The sequence below is a fragment of the Anas acuta genome, chromosome W (assembly GCF_963932015.1).
Source record: "Anas acuta chromosome W, bAnaAcu1.1, whole genome shotgun sequence".
NCBI lineage: Eukaryota > Metazoa > Chordata > Aves > Anseriformes > Anatidae > Anas > Anas acuta.
This window is the reverse complement of record NC_089016.1, coordinates 11,802,499-11,816,327: the sequence shown is the minus strand read 5'-3', so window position 1 is coordinate 11,816,327 and position 13,829 is coordinate 11,802,499. Positions and strand designations below refer to the sequence as shown.

The following is a 13,829-nucleotide window of genomic DNA, read 5'->3' as shown; positions in this document are numbered from 1 at the left end:
CATGGGATGCAGATTGGATTTTGGGATACCCCAGCTTGCGAATATCCAGCTGTCTGAGGGGTGTCCTCCTGGGCTGCAGGCTGTTCTCCCGCAGGATGCAGCTCTCTCGTGGCATCTCTGTGTTATCTTAGGGATATGGTTTAGTGGGGACTGTTAGTTTTAGGTCAGAGGTTGGACTCGATGATCTTGGAGGTCTCTTCCAACCTAGAAAATTCTGTGATTCTGTGATTCTGTGTGATCTAGGTGCCCCAAGGAGGAGGCAGTTCTGTGTTAAGGCCATGTCCGTGCTGCTGGATGGCTGTCTTTGGGCAGCTGGAGTGAGGCCTCTGCACCCCTGGCTAGGAGGGAAGAGCTGAGATCCTGCTCATGCACCTGCAGACAAAGTGAATATTCTGTCCATCTGCACTTCTACTGCAGCTTCTGTGCTCCCAGTTGTCTCAACTTTCTTCTCAGAGAAATCCCTGACCATGTTCATCATGCTAACCATTACAGGGGTAACTACTAGGTAACAAAAGAAAATTCTACCTTGCTCAAGCAAGAAAGCTGCAGGAAGGTTCTCCTGCAAAGACAGAGGTTCAGGCTAGGGCATGCTTTAAGACTTGCAATGGATTTCCTGAGAGAAGTCTGTTATAAAGTTTCTCTGCCAGCTCATCTTCAGCAGACAACTGTGTCCAGAGTCAGCAAATGCCCAACAGCAGCTCTGTGAGTGAGTTCCTCCTGCTGCCATCCGCAGACACGCGTGAGCTGCAGCTCCTGCACTTCGCGCTCTTCCTGGGCATCTACCTGGCTGCCCTCCTGGGCAACGGCCTCATCCTCAGCGCCGTAGCCTGCCACCACCGCCTCCACACCCCCATGTACTTCTTCCTCCTCAACCTCGCCCTCCTCGACCTGGGCTGCATCTCCACCACTCTGCCCAAAGCCATGGCCAATGCCCTCTGGAACACCAGGGCCATCTCCTATCAAGGATGTGCTGCACAGGTCTTCTTTTTTGTTTTTATGCTTGGAGCAGAGTATTCCCTTCTCACTGTCATGGCCTACGACCGCTACGTTACCATCTGCAAGCCCCTGCACTACGGGAGCCTCGTGGGCAGCAGAGCTTGTGCCCAGATGGCAGCAGCTGCCTGGGGCAGTGGCTTTCTCAATGCTGTCCTGCACACGGCCAACACATTTTCCCTGCACCTCTGCCAAGGCAAAGCTGTGGACCAGTTCTTCTGTGAAATCCCCCACATCCTCAAGCTCTCCTGCTCAGATGCCTACCTCAGAGAAGTCTGGGCTCTTGTGTTTAATGTTTCTTTAACATTTGGTTGTTTTGTCTTCATTGTGCTGTCCTATGTGGAGATCTTCAGGGCAGTGCTGAGGATGCCCTCTGAGCAGGGCCGGCACAAAGCTTTTTCTATGTGTCTCCCTCATCTGGCCGTAGTTTCTCTGTTTGTCAGCACTGCTGTGTTTGCCAACCTGAACCCGCCCTCCATTTCCTCGCCATCCCTGGACCTGGTGGTCACACTTCTCTACTCAGTGGTGCCTCCAGCAGTGAACCCCCTCATCTACAGCATGAGGAACCAGGAGCTCAAGGATACAGTGAGGAAAATGTTTCCATACATGCCTTGCATGTAAGCAACCATGATGTGTTCAGAAGATCTATTCTTAATAATATGCAAATATTTTGATTCATATTACATCATATCATTTTTATCGTTACTAGTGTATTCGTAAGTTTTTCATTAATAGTAATCCTAACAGAAATCAAAGGGTATTTGGGAAAATGATACAACATTTCTTAAATTATATTTCTTTGTTAGTATTTGAACTACATTTCATTTTGTTTTTAATAATCTCATTCTTAGCATTCTGAATTTTACATCTTGTGTAAGGTTTGACCACATCATCTAATGTACATAGAGAACCAGGCTTCCTTGGTAGAGAAAGACAATAAAGATGTCAGTGGAATTTCATTGGTCTCAGTATCCTTCTCTTCCCATCTCCTCTGGAGCTGGGGAAGCAGCCCCAGAATCCAGGAGGGGCTCAGGTCCAAGAGCCCAGCTGCCACAGTTAGGAGCAGTGTATTTGGATTCGACCTTGTGGATCTAGGTGACAGTCCTGTCATCTCTATAGCAGGGTATCATGGTTCCACTCGAGTGGGCAGCCGAGCTCCACCACAGCTGCTCTCTCACTCCCCCTCCTCAAAGAGGAATGGGGAGAAAATATGTGAAAAGGGCTCAAAGGTTGAGATAAGGATGAGAAAATCACTCAGTAATTATTGTAACGGGCAAAACAGACTCAGCATAAGGAGATAGTAAGATTTATTGCTCATTACTAACAAGCTAGAGAAGTGAGAAACAAAGGAAAGAAACCAAAAGCACCTTCCCCCCGATCCACCCTCTTCCACCTCCTCCCCCCAAGCGGCACAGGGGAACGGGGGAATGGGGGTTATGGTCAGTCTACAGCGCTTCTTCTTTGCCACTCCTTCTCGGTCACTCTCGTCCCCTGTGCTGTGGGGTCCCTCCCACGGGATGCAGTCCTTGATGAACTGATCCGGCGTGGGCTTCCCACAGGCAGCAACTCTTCCAGAACTGTTCCAGATATGGGTCTGTACCACAGGGTCCATCCCTCAGGAGCAAACAGCTCCAACCTGGATCCCCCACAGGCAGCAGCTCCTGCCAGGTCACCTGCTCCTGCGTGGGCTCCTCTCCACGGGCTACAGGTCTGGCCTGGGATCTGTTCTGGTAGGGGTCTTCCACAGGCATCACCCTCCGTCGGTGCAGGGCCACCTGCTCCACCGTGGTCTCCTCCACGCGCTGCAGCGTGGAACCCTGCTCCACCATGGTACTCCATGGGCTGCAGGGGGACATCCTGCTTCACCATGGTCCTCACCACAGGCCGCAGGGGACTTCTGCTCCAGCGTCTGGAACACCTCTCCCCCTCCTTCTGCACTGACCTTGGTGCCTGCAAGGCCGTTCCTCACTCCTTTCACTCTCCCAGCTGCTGTGTGGCGCAGTGTTTTTTTTCCCTGTCTTAAATCTGCTCTCAAAGAGGCGCAAAACAACATGGCTTATTGGCTCAGTTCTGGAAAACAGTGGGGATTTTACCAAACATGGGGCGGCTTCTAGATCCTTTTCACAGAAACTACCCCTATGGCCCCCTGCTACCAAAAACTTGCCATGTAAACCCACTACAAATATATTGCCTGCCTTCTTCGGTAAATCACTCGTAATGTTACTCATGATTGGCGAAGCCTGTGGGTCTTGTGTTGTTGTGTTTTTTCCAATTGTACTTTATCAAATGTTGTCCACAGAGAAATATTATTCTTCATTTTGCTTGTGTATTTAAATTAATTGAAGTGCCTTTTTGTCTTATGTCCTTCCTCTGAGGTCTTTTCTGTGGCTGCAGAGGCAGTGCCCGTGTGCAGGGTGCAGAGGAAAAGAGTCACGGCCCAGTAATCCAGCCCTAGAGCACCAGGACTTGGCGCATGCAGAGCTGTTCTCCTACCACTGCCACCCTCTCCTGCTGAGCCCTGCTGGCGGTGTAAGGCCTGGCTGCTCCTGGAGCTTGGTCCAGTGCTGCTGTGTGGCTATGCTGGGACTGCAGGCCAAAGTGCAAGAGTTGAACGCAGCTCTGTGATGTGCTTCCTTGAGCCTCCGGGGTCCCTGTGCCCGTTCCTCATGCTGTGGGGCATCTCAGAGGAGGGCGATGCACTGCAATGCTGAGGTGCCTCCCAGCCTCTGCCAGTGGCTGCAGGAGCCAGAGGGACCTGCAAGTGCTGCAGTGCACTGCCTGTGTGTGTGCAAGGCAGAGACTCGTGTCTCTGAACAGCCCAGTGTAGATGAGCAGTGCACGAGGCCAGTTCAGATGTTGGCACCTCACCGACCCCTGACATTTCTCTGTGCAGAACTCCAGTAATTACCCCCAGTTTTTCTATGAGATTTCTGTCACCCTCTTTCCACAGGTTAATTGCAAATGCCTCTCTCTGACTTAACACATTACCCTGCTTTTTGGACTGGTGGTGACAGCAAACTGGTGGCTGTTGGTGACAGTCAACATAGCTTCACTAAGGGCAGATCGTGCCTGACAAACCTGGTGGCCTGTGGTGGTTTTACTCAGGTGGGCAGCGGAGCTCCACCACAACCGCTCTCTCACTCCCCCTCTCCTCAAAGAGGAAGGGGGAGAAAATACAACACAGAGAACTCGAGGTTTGAGATGAGAAAGGTTTAATTAAAGGGAAAGGGAATGGGAAGGAAAAACAGATACAAAAGAAACAATCAGTCTGCGCAGAAGCACAGAGAGAGAAAAAAATTATTCTCTACTTCCCATCAGCGAGCGGTGTTCAGCCACGTCCTGGGAAGCAGGGCCTCAAAACATATAGTGGTTGTTCAGGAGGAACAGCCCCCTCTCCCACGAGAGCCCCCCCTTTTATTGCTGAGTGTGACATCAGGCGTTATGGAATATCCCTTGGTTGGTTTAGGTCAGCTGCTCTGGCGATGTCCCCTCCCCATCACTTGCCCACCCCCAGCCTGCTGGCTCTTGGGGGCTTGGAAGGAGTCCTCATGCTGTGCCAGCACTACGCAGCAATAGACACAACACTGGAGTGATATCAGTGCTGTTCCAGCTACGAGTGCAGAGAACAGCACTGTGCGGGCTGCTGCAGGGAAAAGGTGACTCCAGCTCAGACAGACCCAACACACCCACTGAGCACCTTGTCCCTGCAGATCTCCTGACATCTCCTGGCAGCTCCAGATTCCTCTCCAGGCTGGAATTGGCCATTTGCCCAACTGCAGAGGGCAGTGTTGTCTATTTGGGCATGTGCTGCCACAAAGGGAGATCTTGGTCTAGGCCTTGGTTCCTCAGGGACCACCCTGGGGCTTTCAACCTCTGTCTCTCACTCCATGATGAACCCCAGAAAACAGAAGAGCAGAGAGCAGCCCCTTAGCTCTATTTCTGATAGCACATTTGGAAGAGGTGTCCAGGGTCCTGGGCTTGCCGTGAGAAAGACCCTCTTGTTACTGTGGTGTTAGCAGGGAGGCAGCTGTGACCCAGGGCTGCACAGTGCCTGCTGCTGCCTGCAGACAGAGGGATGTCACTGCAAAGACAACAGGACTGTCACCAAGGCATATGAGACCTCAGGACTAGCACAGATATAAGAGCACAAGAGAACAATGAGGAACCAGAAAGAAAGCAGCAGTGACAAGGCCAAGTCCTGCTGCTGGCCATGGCCATGTCTCCAGGGAAGCAGCAGCCCCAGCCCGAAGGCAGCAGAGAGGCAGAGCTCAGCGGGCAGTGAGGGGCAGTCCCGAGGGCCACCGGGGCTGCTCCTGCATGTGGCAGCTGGGCTCTTGGCCCTGAGCCCCTCCTGCATGCTGGGGCTGCTCTCCCAGCTCCAGAGGGGATGGGAAGACATGGCAGCTCAGACCAATGAATTTCTGATGGCTTTCTTATTAGGTTTATCTACACAGGAAGCCATCTTCTACAGAAAAATAATAATAGACTTCTAGGGGGCTAGGAATAATATTTAATCAAATGTGAAATAACGAGAGAAAATAATAAAACAGACATTTAATAATAACAGTTTGGATGTTAAGAGAAAGATGATAAAAGAAAAGAAAAAAAAATTAAACTACAGAAAATAAGAGAAAACAAAGTAGACATAAGATAAAACATAAGATTTTCCTAAGAGTTTCCAAAATAAATTTAAAATTTAAAGACATATTATTGATTCTGAAGAAGCATATATTTAAAAAAAATCCATACTGCATTCTTAAGTACCTTGTTCCTCATGCTGTAGAGGACAGGGTTCACTGTTGGAGGCAACAATGAGTACAAAAATGACACCGCCAGATTTAGAGCTGGGGAGAAGAGGGAGGGAGGTTTAAAGTAGGCAAAAATGATGGTGCTGAGAAACAGGGAGACAACAGCCACGTGAGGGAGGCACGTGGAAAAAGCTTTGTGCCGGCCCTGCTCAGAGGGCATCCTCAGCACAGCCCTGAAGATCTGCATGTAGGAGAACACAATGAAAACAAAACAACCAAAGGCTAAACAAACGGTAAAGATAAGTGGCCCAACTTCCCTGAGATAGGCATCTGAGCAGGAGAGCTTGAGGATGTGGGGGATTTCACAGAAGAACTGGTCCACAACATTGCCTTTGCAGAGGGGCAGGGAAAATGTGTTGGCCGTGTGCAGGACAGCAGTGAGAAAGCCACTGCCCCAGGCAGCTGCTGCCATCTGGGCACAAGCTCTGCTGCCCACGAGGCTCCCGTAGTGCAGGGGCTTGCAGATGGCAACGTAGCGGTCGTAGGCCATGATAGTGAGAAGGGAAAACTCTGCTGACATCAAAAATACAAAGAGAAAGACCTGTGCAGCACATCCTTGATAGGAGATGGCCCTGGTGTTCCAGAGGGCATTGGCCATGGCTTTGGGGACAGTGGTGGAGATGGATCCCAGATCAAGGACAGCGAGGTTGAGGAGGAAGAAGTACATGGGGGTGTGGAGGTGGTGGTGGCAGGCTACGGCGCTGAGGATGAGGCCGTTGCCCAGGAGGGCAGCCAGGTAGATGCCCAGGAAGAGCGCGAAGTGCAGGAGCTGCAGTTCGCGCGTGTCTGCGAATGCCAGCAGGAGGAACTCAGTGATGGAGCTGCTGTTGGACATCTGCTTTTTTGGGGATGTGATCCTGAACAAAGAAGAGAAAGAACAGTAATAATGTACAACAGACTTATCAGAGAAAAACTCGTCCCATTTCTCATTTAGAATCTCCAGAAAATTGTCCATTTCCAGGAAGACATTTGGCAAGTCACTTTCATGAGTTCTTCCTGATGCCTGAGGGTATCCCTCGGAGCAGGGGACTCCTCTGTGGACAACGGAAGAGTCAGTTATATCCAAAAGCCAGAGGTAAGGCGGAACATGGGGTAATCTCAGGCTCTCTTCACTGCTGATATTAAAGAACTTTGCCCCATTGTTGCTCTCAGGCTACCCAACTTCAGAGCAGATATATAAATATATATATATATATTTTATACAGTTAGACTTTTTATTGTTACTAACCTACCACACCGGCTGAGTTTTTCTAAAACAGAAATCCTGGGCACTTCTCCAGCATATGAGGATACATTGTGGATCCTCAAAGAAAAAGGGACTGGCCCTATAGTGCAGTTTCCTTTAGTGAGAACAGACAATCTGTTCATCAGTGCTGGTCTCACCCACCCTGTGAATCTTGCAGGAAAGTTGTACTCAGAGATTGATCTGAGAAGAACCTGAACACTGCTGAGAGCAGAGGAATCCAGGCACACAGTGCCCATCTCCAGACCTCTCACCCTGTCCCCTTACTGCCCTTCCCCCAAGCACACCGAAGACTCATCCCATGGGCATGTGAAACCCCCATCCCCAGCCAGCCTGGGAACAAGACCAGCAGCAGCACTGCCAGCTGGAGAAGCCAGGAGGATTGCCAGCGTGCTGCTGCCAGGGGAGGCAAGGGAGGGACAGACGGACACTCAACAGACCCTCCTGTGCTGCAGCTCTTCCTGCAGACGAGGCAGCTCCTGCTCATTGCAAATGATCTGTGCTCACTTCAAGCTGGCAGAGACCTCCCAACGACAGGGATGTCTCCCAGCACTGGGCATCAGGGGGCTTGCAGCTCATAAAGATCAGCTAGGATAAAACCAGAGAGGAACACAAAATGAGGTTGGTGCAGTTTCTGGGCTGAGGTGTGTGAAGGTACTTTATAAACTTCATTGCTGACAAACTGATCTCTCACTGCAATTCTCTTGGAGTCTCAGTCTCCACCACAATACTGACAATCCATTACCATGAAACCTGCCTCCCCTCCACCGCAGGAATCTGCAAGTACAGGCTACACAAAAAGTCTTGCCTTTCAGGTAGCCACTCTCTTGGTCTTCCTCTTGAAATATGCAATCATAAATGTTATTCTATACAGAATTTTCTGTATTTTCTATTTTCTACTCCTTTTTCTAGAAATAGAGACAACGACCCTGACAGATGCTATCAGCCATTGGATGTGCCAGATGTAGGAGACCCCTCTGGCAACCCCACCTGCATTGCCCTGCTGCCAGAGCCTTACGGTGTCAAGAGCCTGCAGATGTGTCCTGCCACACGCTGCCCTCTGTTGTTGCGCTCCTCACTGCCTCCAAGCCCTCTCTCCTTCTCTCCTCTCTGCATGCCAGCTGCGGTCAGAGCCCCCAGCCCTGCTGCGCTGTGCAGAGGAGCTGCTCCTGGGCACAGCTGTCTCTCTGCACCAGGGCCCTCTTGCCACAAGCTCTCTCTGTCCCACGAGCCCGGCCCAGCTCAGCAGCACAGCACCAGCCCAAGGCACTGCAATCACCCCTCTGGGGGCTTGGCTGATGAGCCCACGAACCTCAGGCACTCCGAGACAATTGAAGACATCTCTCCAGAAGTGCAAGGCCAAGTCAGAGGCAAGTTTCCTGCAGTGTCCCCCTGAGGGCCAGCACTGACACAGCCTCCCTTGGAGCTCGTTAGAGCAGAACCCTGGAGGCAGTGAGGACAAGGAGACAAAGGCTGTGTGAAGGTGACACTGAGGTGTAGACAAACTGGATGTGTGTCACAAGCACAAGGGCCAGACCTTGACCTCAAGCACTTAGGAAGGGATATCCTTTCCCTTGACTGGTTGCTCAGGGCTCTTTGTGGGGCAGTAGGAGATGGGGATGTGCATTGCCAAGTGCAGGAGAATGGTACAACCCCTGCCTGCTTCATGGGTGGGGGCGAGGAGGCAATGAGGCCCTGATGCTTTAATAATAAGCTGTCTCCTCACAGGCCTCAGTGGCAGAGACAACAACCTAGCCATGGGCACAAAGACCTGGGTCCTGATGGGACTCTCAGTCTTGTCACAGCCCTTAATCCTTTCCACAGCAGCCTTTCCTAAGGACTCTCATAGCTGCAGCTCTTTCCCTGCTTGCTGCAGTCCCTTCTGTTGGTGGTCTCATAGATCTCAGCTGAGTCTGATAACTCAGATCTTCTTGGTGACCATGCTCCTTGTAAGGCAACTCTGTAGGAAGCTGGCCTGGTTCCTGGTGAGCAGGCACCCCTGCTCGTATAGCATCCCTCGTGGTGCCCAGGCCCTCCTCCTACTGAACACTGCTCTCTCAGCAGGGTCCCAGCCTGCCGTGATGTGTGGGGTTACTCTTTCTCCGGTGCAGGACTAAACTCTTCTCCTTGTAAATGCCAAGAGGTTTCTGTAGGCAAAATCCTGTATTTTCTCAAGGTTCGCCCACACTGTTGCTCCATTCTGTCAGCCATTCATGTCTGCAGTCAGACAGTTCAACCTTCCTGTGACAGTGCTATCTCTGACAAGACAGCAGCATCAGGACTCGCAGGGAAGTTTGGATAATACAGGAGTAACCAGTTGAATGGAATTGCAGCACAAAGTCACAGAAGGGTAGGGGATGGAAGGTTGTCAGGTTCTACCTCTTCTGTGCTTCCTTCTCATGCATGCTGTCAGTTTGTCTGGAGCATTGTGCTGAATGTTATGGGGATGTGCAGGTCTAAACTAGAAGGGCCAAAGGAAGGTGATTAAGGGATTGGAGCATCTCAGTCCCATCCAATGGGATCCTAGCCTGAATCAAGAGGAGTGTGGACAGCAGGTTGAGAGAGGTGATCCTCCCCTTTACGCAGATCTGGTGCGTAACTCTGCTGCACCTGTTTTCCAAATTGAGTATTATAGTACATTATTTTCCGTATTTGCTCTCTGTAGTGTTGTTTATCCTCTCCGGGCCTTGGTTTCAGATCATTATGGTACTGAGTGTTATAGCAATGGCTTATGAGACGATAAGATATCTGGTCATGACTCTAACTTGGTATTTATACTCAGTAACATCATGGACTCTGTACTTTGGAAACAGTATCTTGGGAACTATTATCAATTATACCTATTGTTTTTCTCCATTAGAGAGTCAATCTGTGGAGGGGAAAGGGGAGGATATTTTTTCTTACTTGATTACTCTCCCTTTCTCCTTCACCACCCCTGTATCCTCCTGGATCACTCTGCCTTCCTCCTTCACCACCCTCTTATCCTCTGAGCTTGTCACAATAGCTCTCCAAGATATTGAATATTCTTGGGATACTCAGACCACCATAGTCTTGTTGTTCTGCCTCCTGAATGCACTTCAGGTTCTGCTTAAAGTTAAACAACTACTTAGGAAGCTCATCCGGAGATCTGCCCGGAGGCAGTATAGTTGTGGGTGGCAGGGAGTATGGGTGGATATGGGCAGGCATCTAGAGCAATTGGCACCCCCAGTGTTTTGGAAATTCACCCCTGAACAATGGCAAAATCCTCAAAAACTGGCAGAATGCTTGAAAAAAAGGTGTCATGATTCTGGCAGTTCCAAAGTAACACAAATCATTGTAACGTGCTGGGGCCTGGCTCATGCCTATCGAGCTGCCATTGATACTGCTATCAACTTAGTGACAGACCCTGCGGCCACTCCAAGCCCTGTGACAGATCCAACGGCCACTGTGACCCCTACGGTGGACTCTGCAGCCGCTCCATTTCCAGCTCCTGCAGCTGCTCCAGTTCCAGCTCCTGCAGCCACTCCAGATCCGGTTCCTGCAGCCGCTCCAGTCCCAGCTCCTGCAGCCGCTCCAGTCCCAGCTCCTGCAGTCGCTCCATTTCCAGCTCCTGAAGCCGCTCCAGCTCCAGCTCCTGCCGCTACTCCAGTCCCAGCTCCTGCAACTGCTCCAGCTCCAGCTCCTGCAGCCGCTCCAGTCCCAGCTCCTGCCGCTACTCCAGTCCCAGCTCCTGCCGCTACTCCAATCCCAGCTCCTGCAGCCGCTCCAGCTCCAGCTCCTGCAACCGCTCCAGCTTCTGCAGCCGCTCCAGCTCCTGTGGCCGTGTCAGAGAAACAATCTGTAGCAGTGCAAGTTGACCCTGCAGAGGGTATTCCAACCCCCGTAACGGGGTCAGAGAAACGAGCTGTAGCCGTGCAAGTTGACCCTGCAGAGGGTATTCCAACCCCTGTAACGGGGTCAGAGAAACGAGCTGTAGCAGTGCAAGCTGACCCTGCAGAGGGTATTCCAACCTCTGTGGCAGACCCTATAACAAAGTCAGAGAAACGAGCAGTAGCAGTGCAAGCTGCCCCTGTAGAGAAGGTGAAAAAATGGTATAGAGATTCAGGTCGTTTAGAACGCAGAGAGTCTTCTGCCAATCCAGGTAAGGCTTCTGCCAAATCTAAGTATAAGATGACGAAGATGACGACGACGCTGGGCCATCAAGGATTCAGGAGGAGGAAGATGAGGATGTCGAAAAATCAACAGTAACTACCCGAAGCCTAAACGAGCGCGAGCTACGAGATGTGCGAAAAGATTTTGGTCGCTGTATAGGTGAGCAGCTTGTCACCTGGCTGCTCCGGTGCTGGGACTCTGGAGCCAATTGTGTGGAATTAGACGGCAGGGAAGCCAAGCGGCTGGGATCCCTTGCTAGAGATGCAGGCATTGACAAAGCAATTGCAGATGGAGCACAATCCACCAGCCTCTGGAGGCGTCTCCTCTCAGCTGTGAGGGAAAGGTATCCCTTCAAGGAAGAACTTTTATGTCTACCAGGCAAGTGGACCACTATGGAGAAGGGAATCCAGTACCTGAGGGAATTAGCCGTACGGGAAGTGATTTATGAGGATCCAGACCTCAGACAAACATCCAAAGATCCAGATGAAGTCAGGTGTACACAACCCATGTGGCGGAAGTTTGTACGGAGTGCACCATCATCATATGCCAGCTCATTGGCAATAATGGCCTGGAAAGAGGATGAGGAACCCACAGTGGATGAAGTGGCTAAACAACTCCGGCAGTACGAAGAAAGTCTCTCCTCTTCCTTACAGGCCTGCGTCTCAGCTGTGGAGAAACTTTCTGAAAAGGTTCACCAACTTGAAGAGAGATTATTCTCCTCTGTACCTGTACAAAGCAGTGTCTCAGCTGTCAGGGGTAGGCGTTCACCCACACAAGGAAGACGATATGGTGGGTACTCACCCCGTGCCACCCTGTGGTTTTACTTACGAGACCATGGAGAGGACATGAGAAAATGGGATGGAAAATCTACTGCGACCCTAGAGGCACGGGTATGTGAGTTGCAAAAGAAAACAATCAGGAAAAAGGGATTCTCTGAAAAGTTTGCTGCTCCAACTTCCAGCAGACAGTCCTTCAAACACAGAAACTAAGAAGATTCTGACCAGGATTAGGGGGGCCCTGCCTCCAGCCAGGGGGAGGAAAGGGACAATCGAGTTTATTGGACTGTGTGGATTCGATGGCCTGGCACGTCAGAAGCACAGAAGTATAAGGCTTTAGTAGACACCGGTGCGCAATGTACTATAATGCCATCGAGCTATAAAGGACCAGAGCCCATCTATATTTGTGGAGTGACAGGGGGATCTCAGCAGTTGACTGTATTGGAGGCTGAAGTGAGTCTGACTGGGAATGAGTGGGAAAAGCACCGCATTGTGACTGGCCCGGATGCTCCATGTATCCTTGGCATAGACTATCTTAGAAGAGGATATTGCAAGGACCCAAAAGGGTTCCGGTGGGCTTTTGGTATAGCTGCCTTAGAGACAGAGGGCATTAAACAATTATCTACCTTGCTTGGTCTCTCAGAGGACCCCTCTGTTGTGGGGTTGCTGAGGGTCGAAGAACAGCAAGTGCCAATCGCTACCACAACTGTGCACCGGCGGCAATATCGCACTAACCGAGACTCCCTGATCCCCATCCATAAGCTAATTCGTCAATTGGAGAGCCAAGGAGTGATCAGCAAGACCCATTCACCTTTCAATAGTCCCATATGGCCAGTGCAAAAGTCTAATGGCGAGTGGAGACTAACAGTGGACTATCGTGGCCTGAACGAAGTCACGCCACCACTGAGTGCTGCAGTGCCGGACATGCTGGAACTTCAGTATGAACTTGAGTCAAAGGCAGCCAAGTGGTACGCCACAATTGATATCGCTAATGCATTTTTCTCCATCCCTCTAGCAGCAGAGTGCAGGCCACAATTTGCCTTCACTTGGAGGGGAGTCCAATATACTTGGAATCGGCTGCCCCAGGGGTGGAAACACAGCCCTACCATTTGCCATGGGCTGATCCAGTCTGCGCTAGAGCAGGGGGAAGCTCCAGAACACCTGCAGTACATCGATGACATTATTGTGTGGGGTGACACAGCAGAGGAAGTTTTCGAGAAAGGGAAGAAAATAGTCCAAATCCTTCTGAAAGCCGGTTTTGCCATAAAACAAAATGAAGTCAAAGGACCTGCACGAAAGATCCAGTTTTTAGGAATGAAATGGCAAGATGGACGTTGTGAAATCCCAATGGATGTGATCAACAAAATAACAGCTATGTCTCCACCAACTAACAAAAAAGAAACACAGACTTTCCTAGGTGTTGTGGGGTTTTGGAGAATGCACATCCCAAATTACAGTCTGATTGTAAACCCGCTCTACCAAGTAACCCGTAAGAAGAATGAGTTTGAATGGGGCCCTGAACAACGACAAGCCTTTGAACAAATCAAGCAGGAAATAGTCCATGCAGTAGCCCTTGGGCCAGTTCGAACAGGACCAGATGTAAAGAATGTGCTCTACACTGCAGCCGGGGAGAACGGCCCCACCTGGAGCCTCTGGCAGAAAGAACCTGGGGAAACTCGAGGTCGGCCCCTGGGGTTTTGGAGTCGGGGATACAGAGGATCTGAGGCCCGCTATACTCCAACTGAAAAGGAGATATTGGCAGCATATGAAGGAGTTCGATCTGCATCGGAGGTGGTCGGTACTGAAGCGCAGCTCCTCCTAGCACCCCGATTGCCGGTACTAGGCTGGATGTTCAAGGGAAGGGTCCCCTCTACGCAT

The 13,829-nt window shown here is 50.8% G+C and overlaps 1 protein-coding gene and 1 long non-coding RNA gene across 2 annotated transcripts in view; both read left to right on the top strand.

Moving 5' to 3' along the window:
- The window catches only part of LOC137846970 (uncharacterized), a 475,040-nt gene that overhangs the window by 289,562 nt on the left and 171,649 nt on the right, over window positions 1–13,829 (top strand). The gene's annotated exons all lie outside the window — the stretch shown is intronic.
- LOC137847321 (olfactory receptor 14J1-like) lies at window positions 685–2,850 on the top strand (the record flags this gene model as incomplete). The annotated part of the gene is made up of 2 exons (XM_068665608.1): window positions 685–1,593; window positions 2,842–2,850. Coding segments are annotated over exons 1-2 (918 nt in total), but the record flags the coding sequence as incomplete, so codon positions are not given.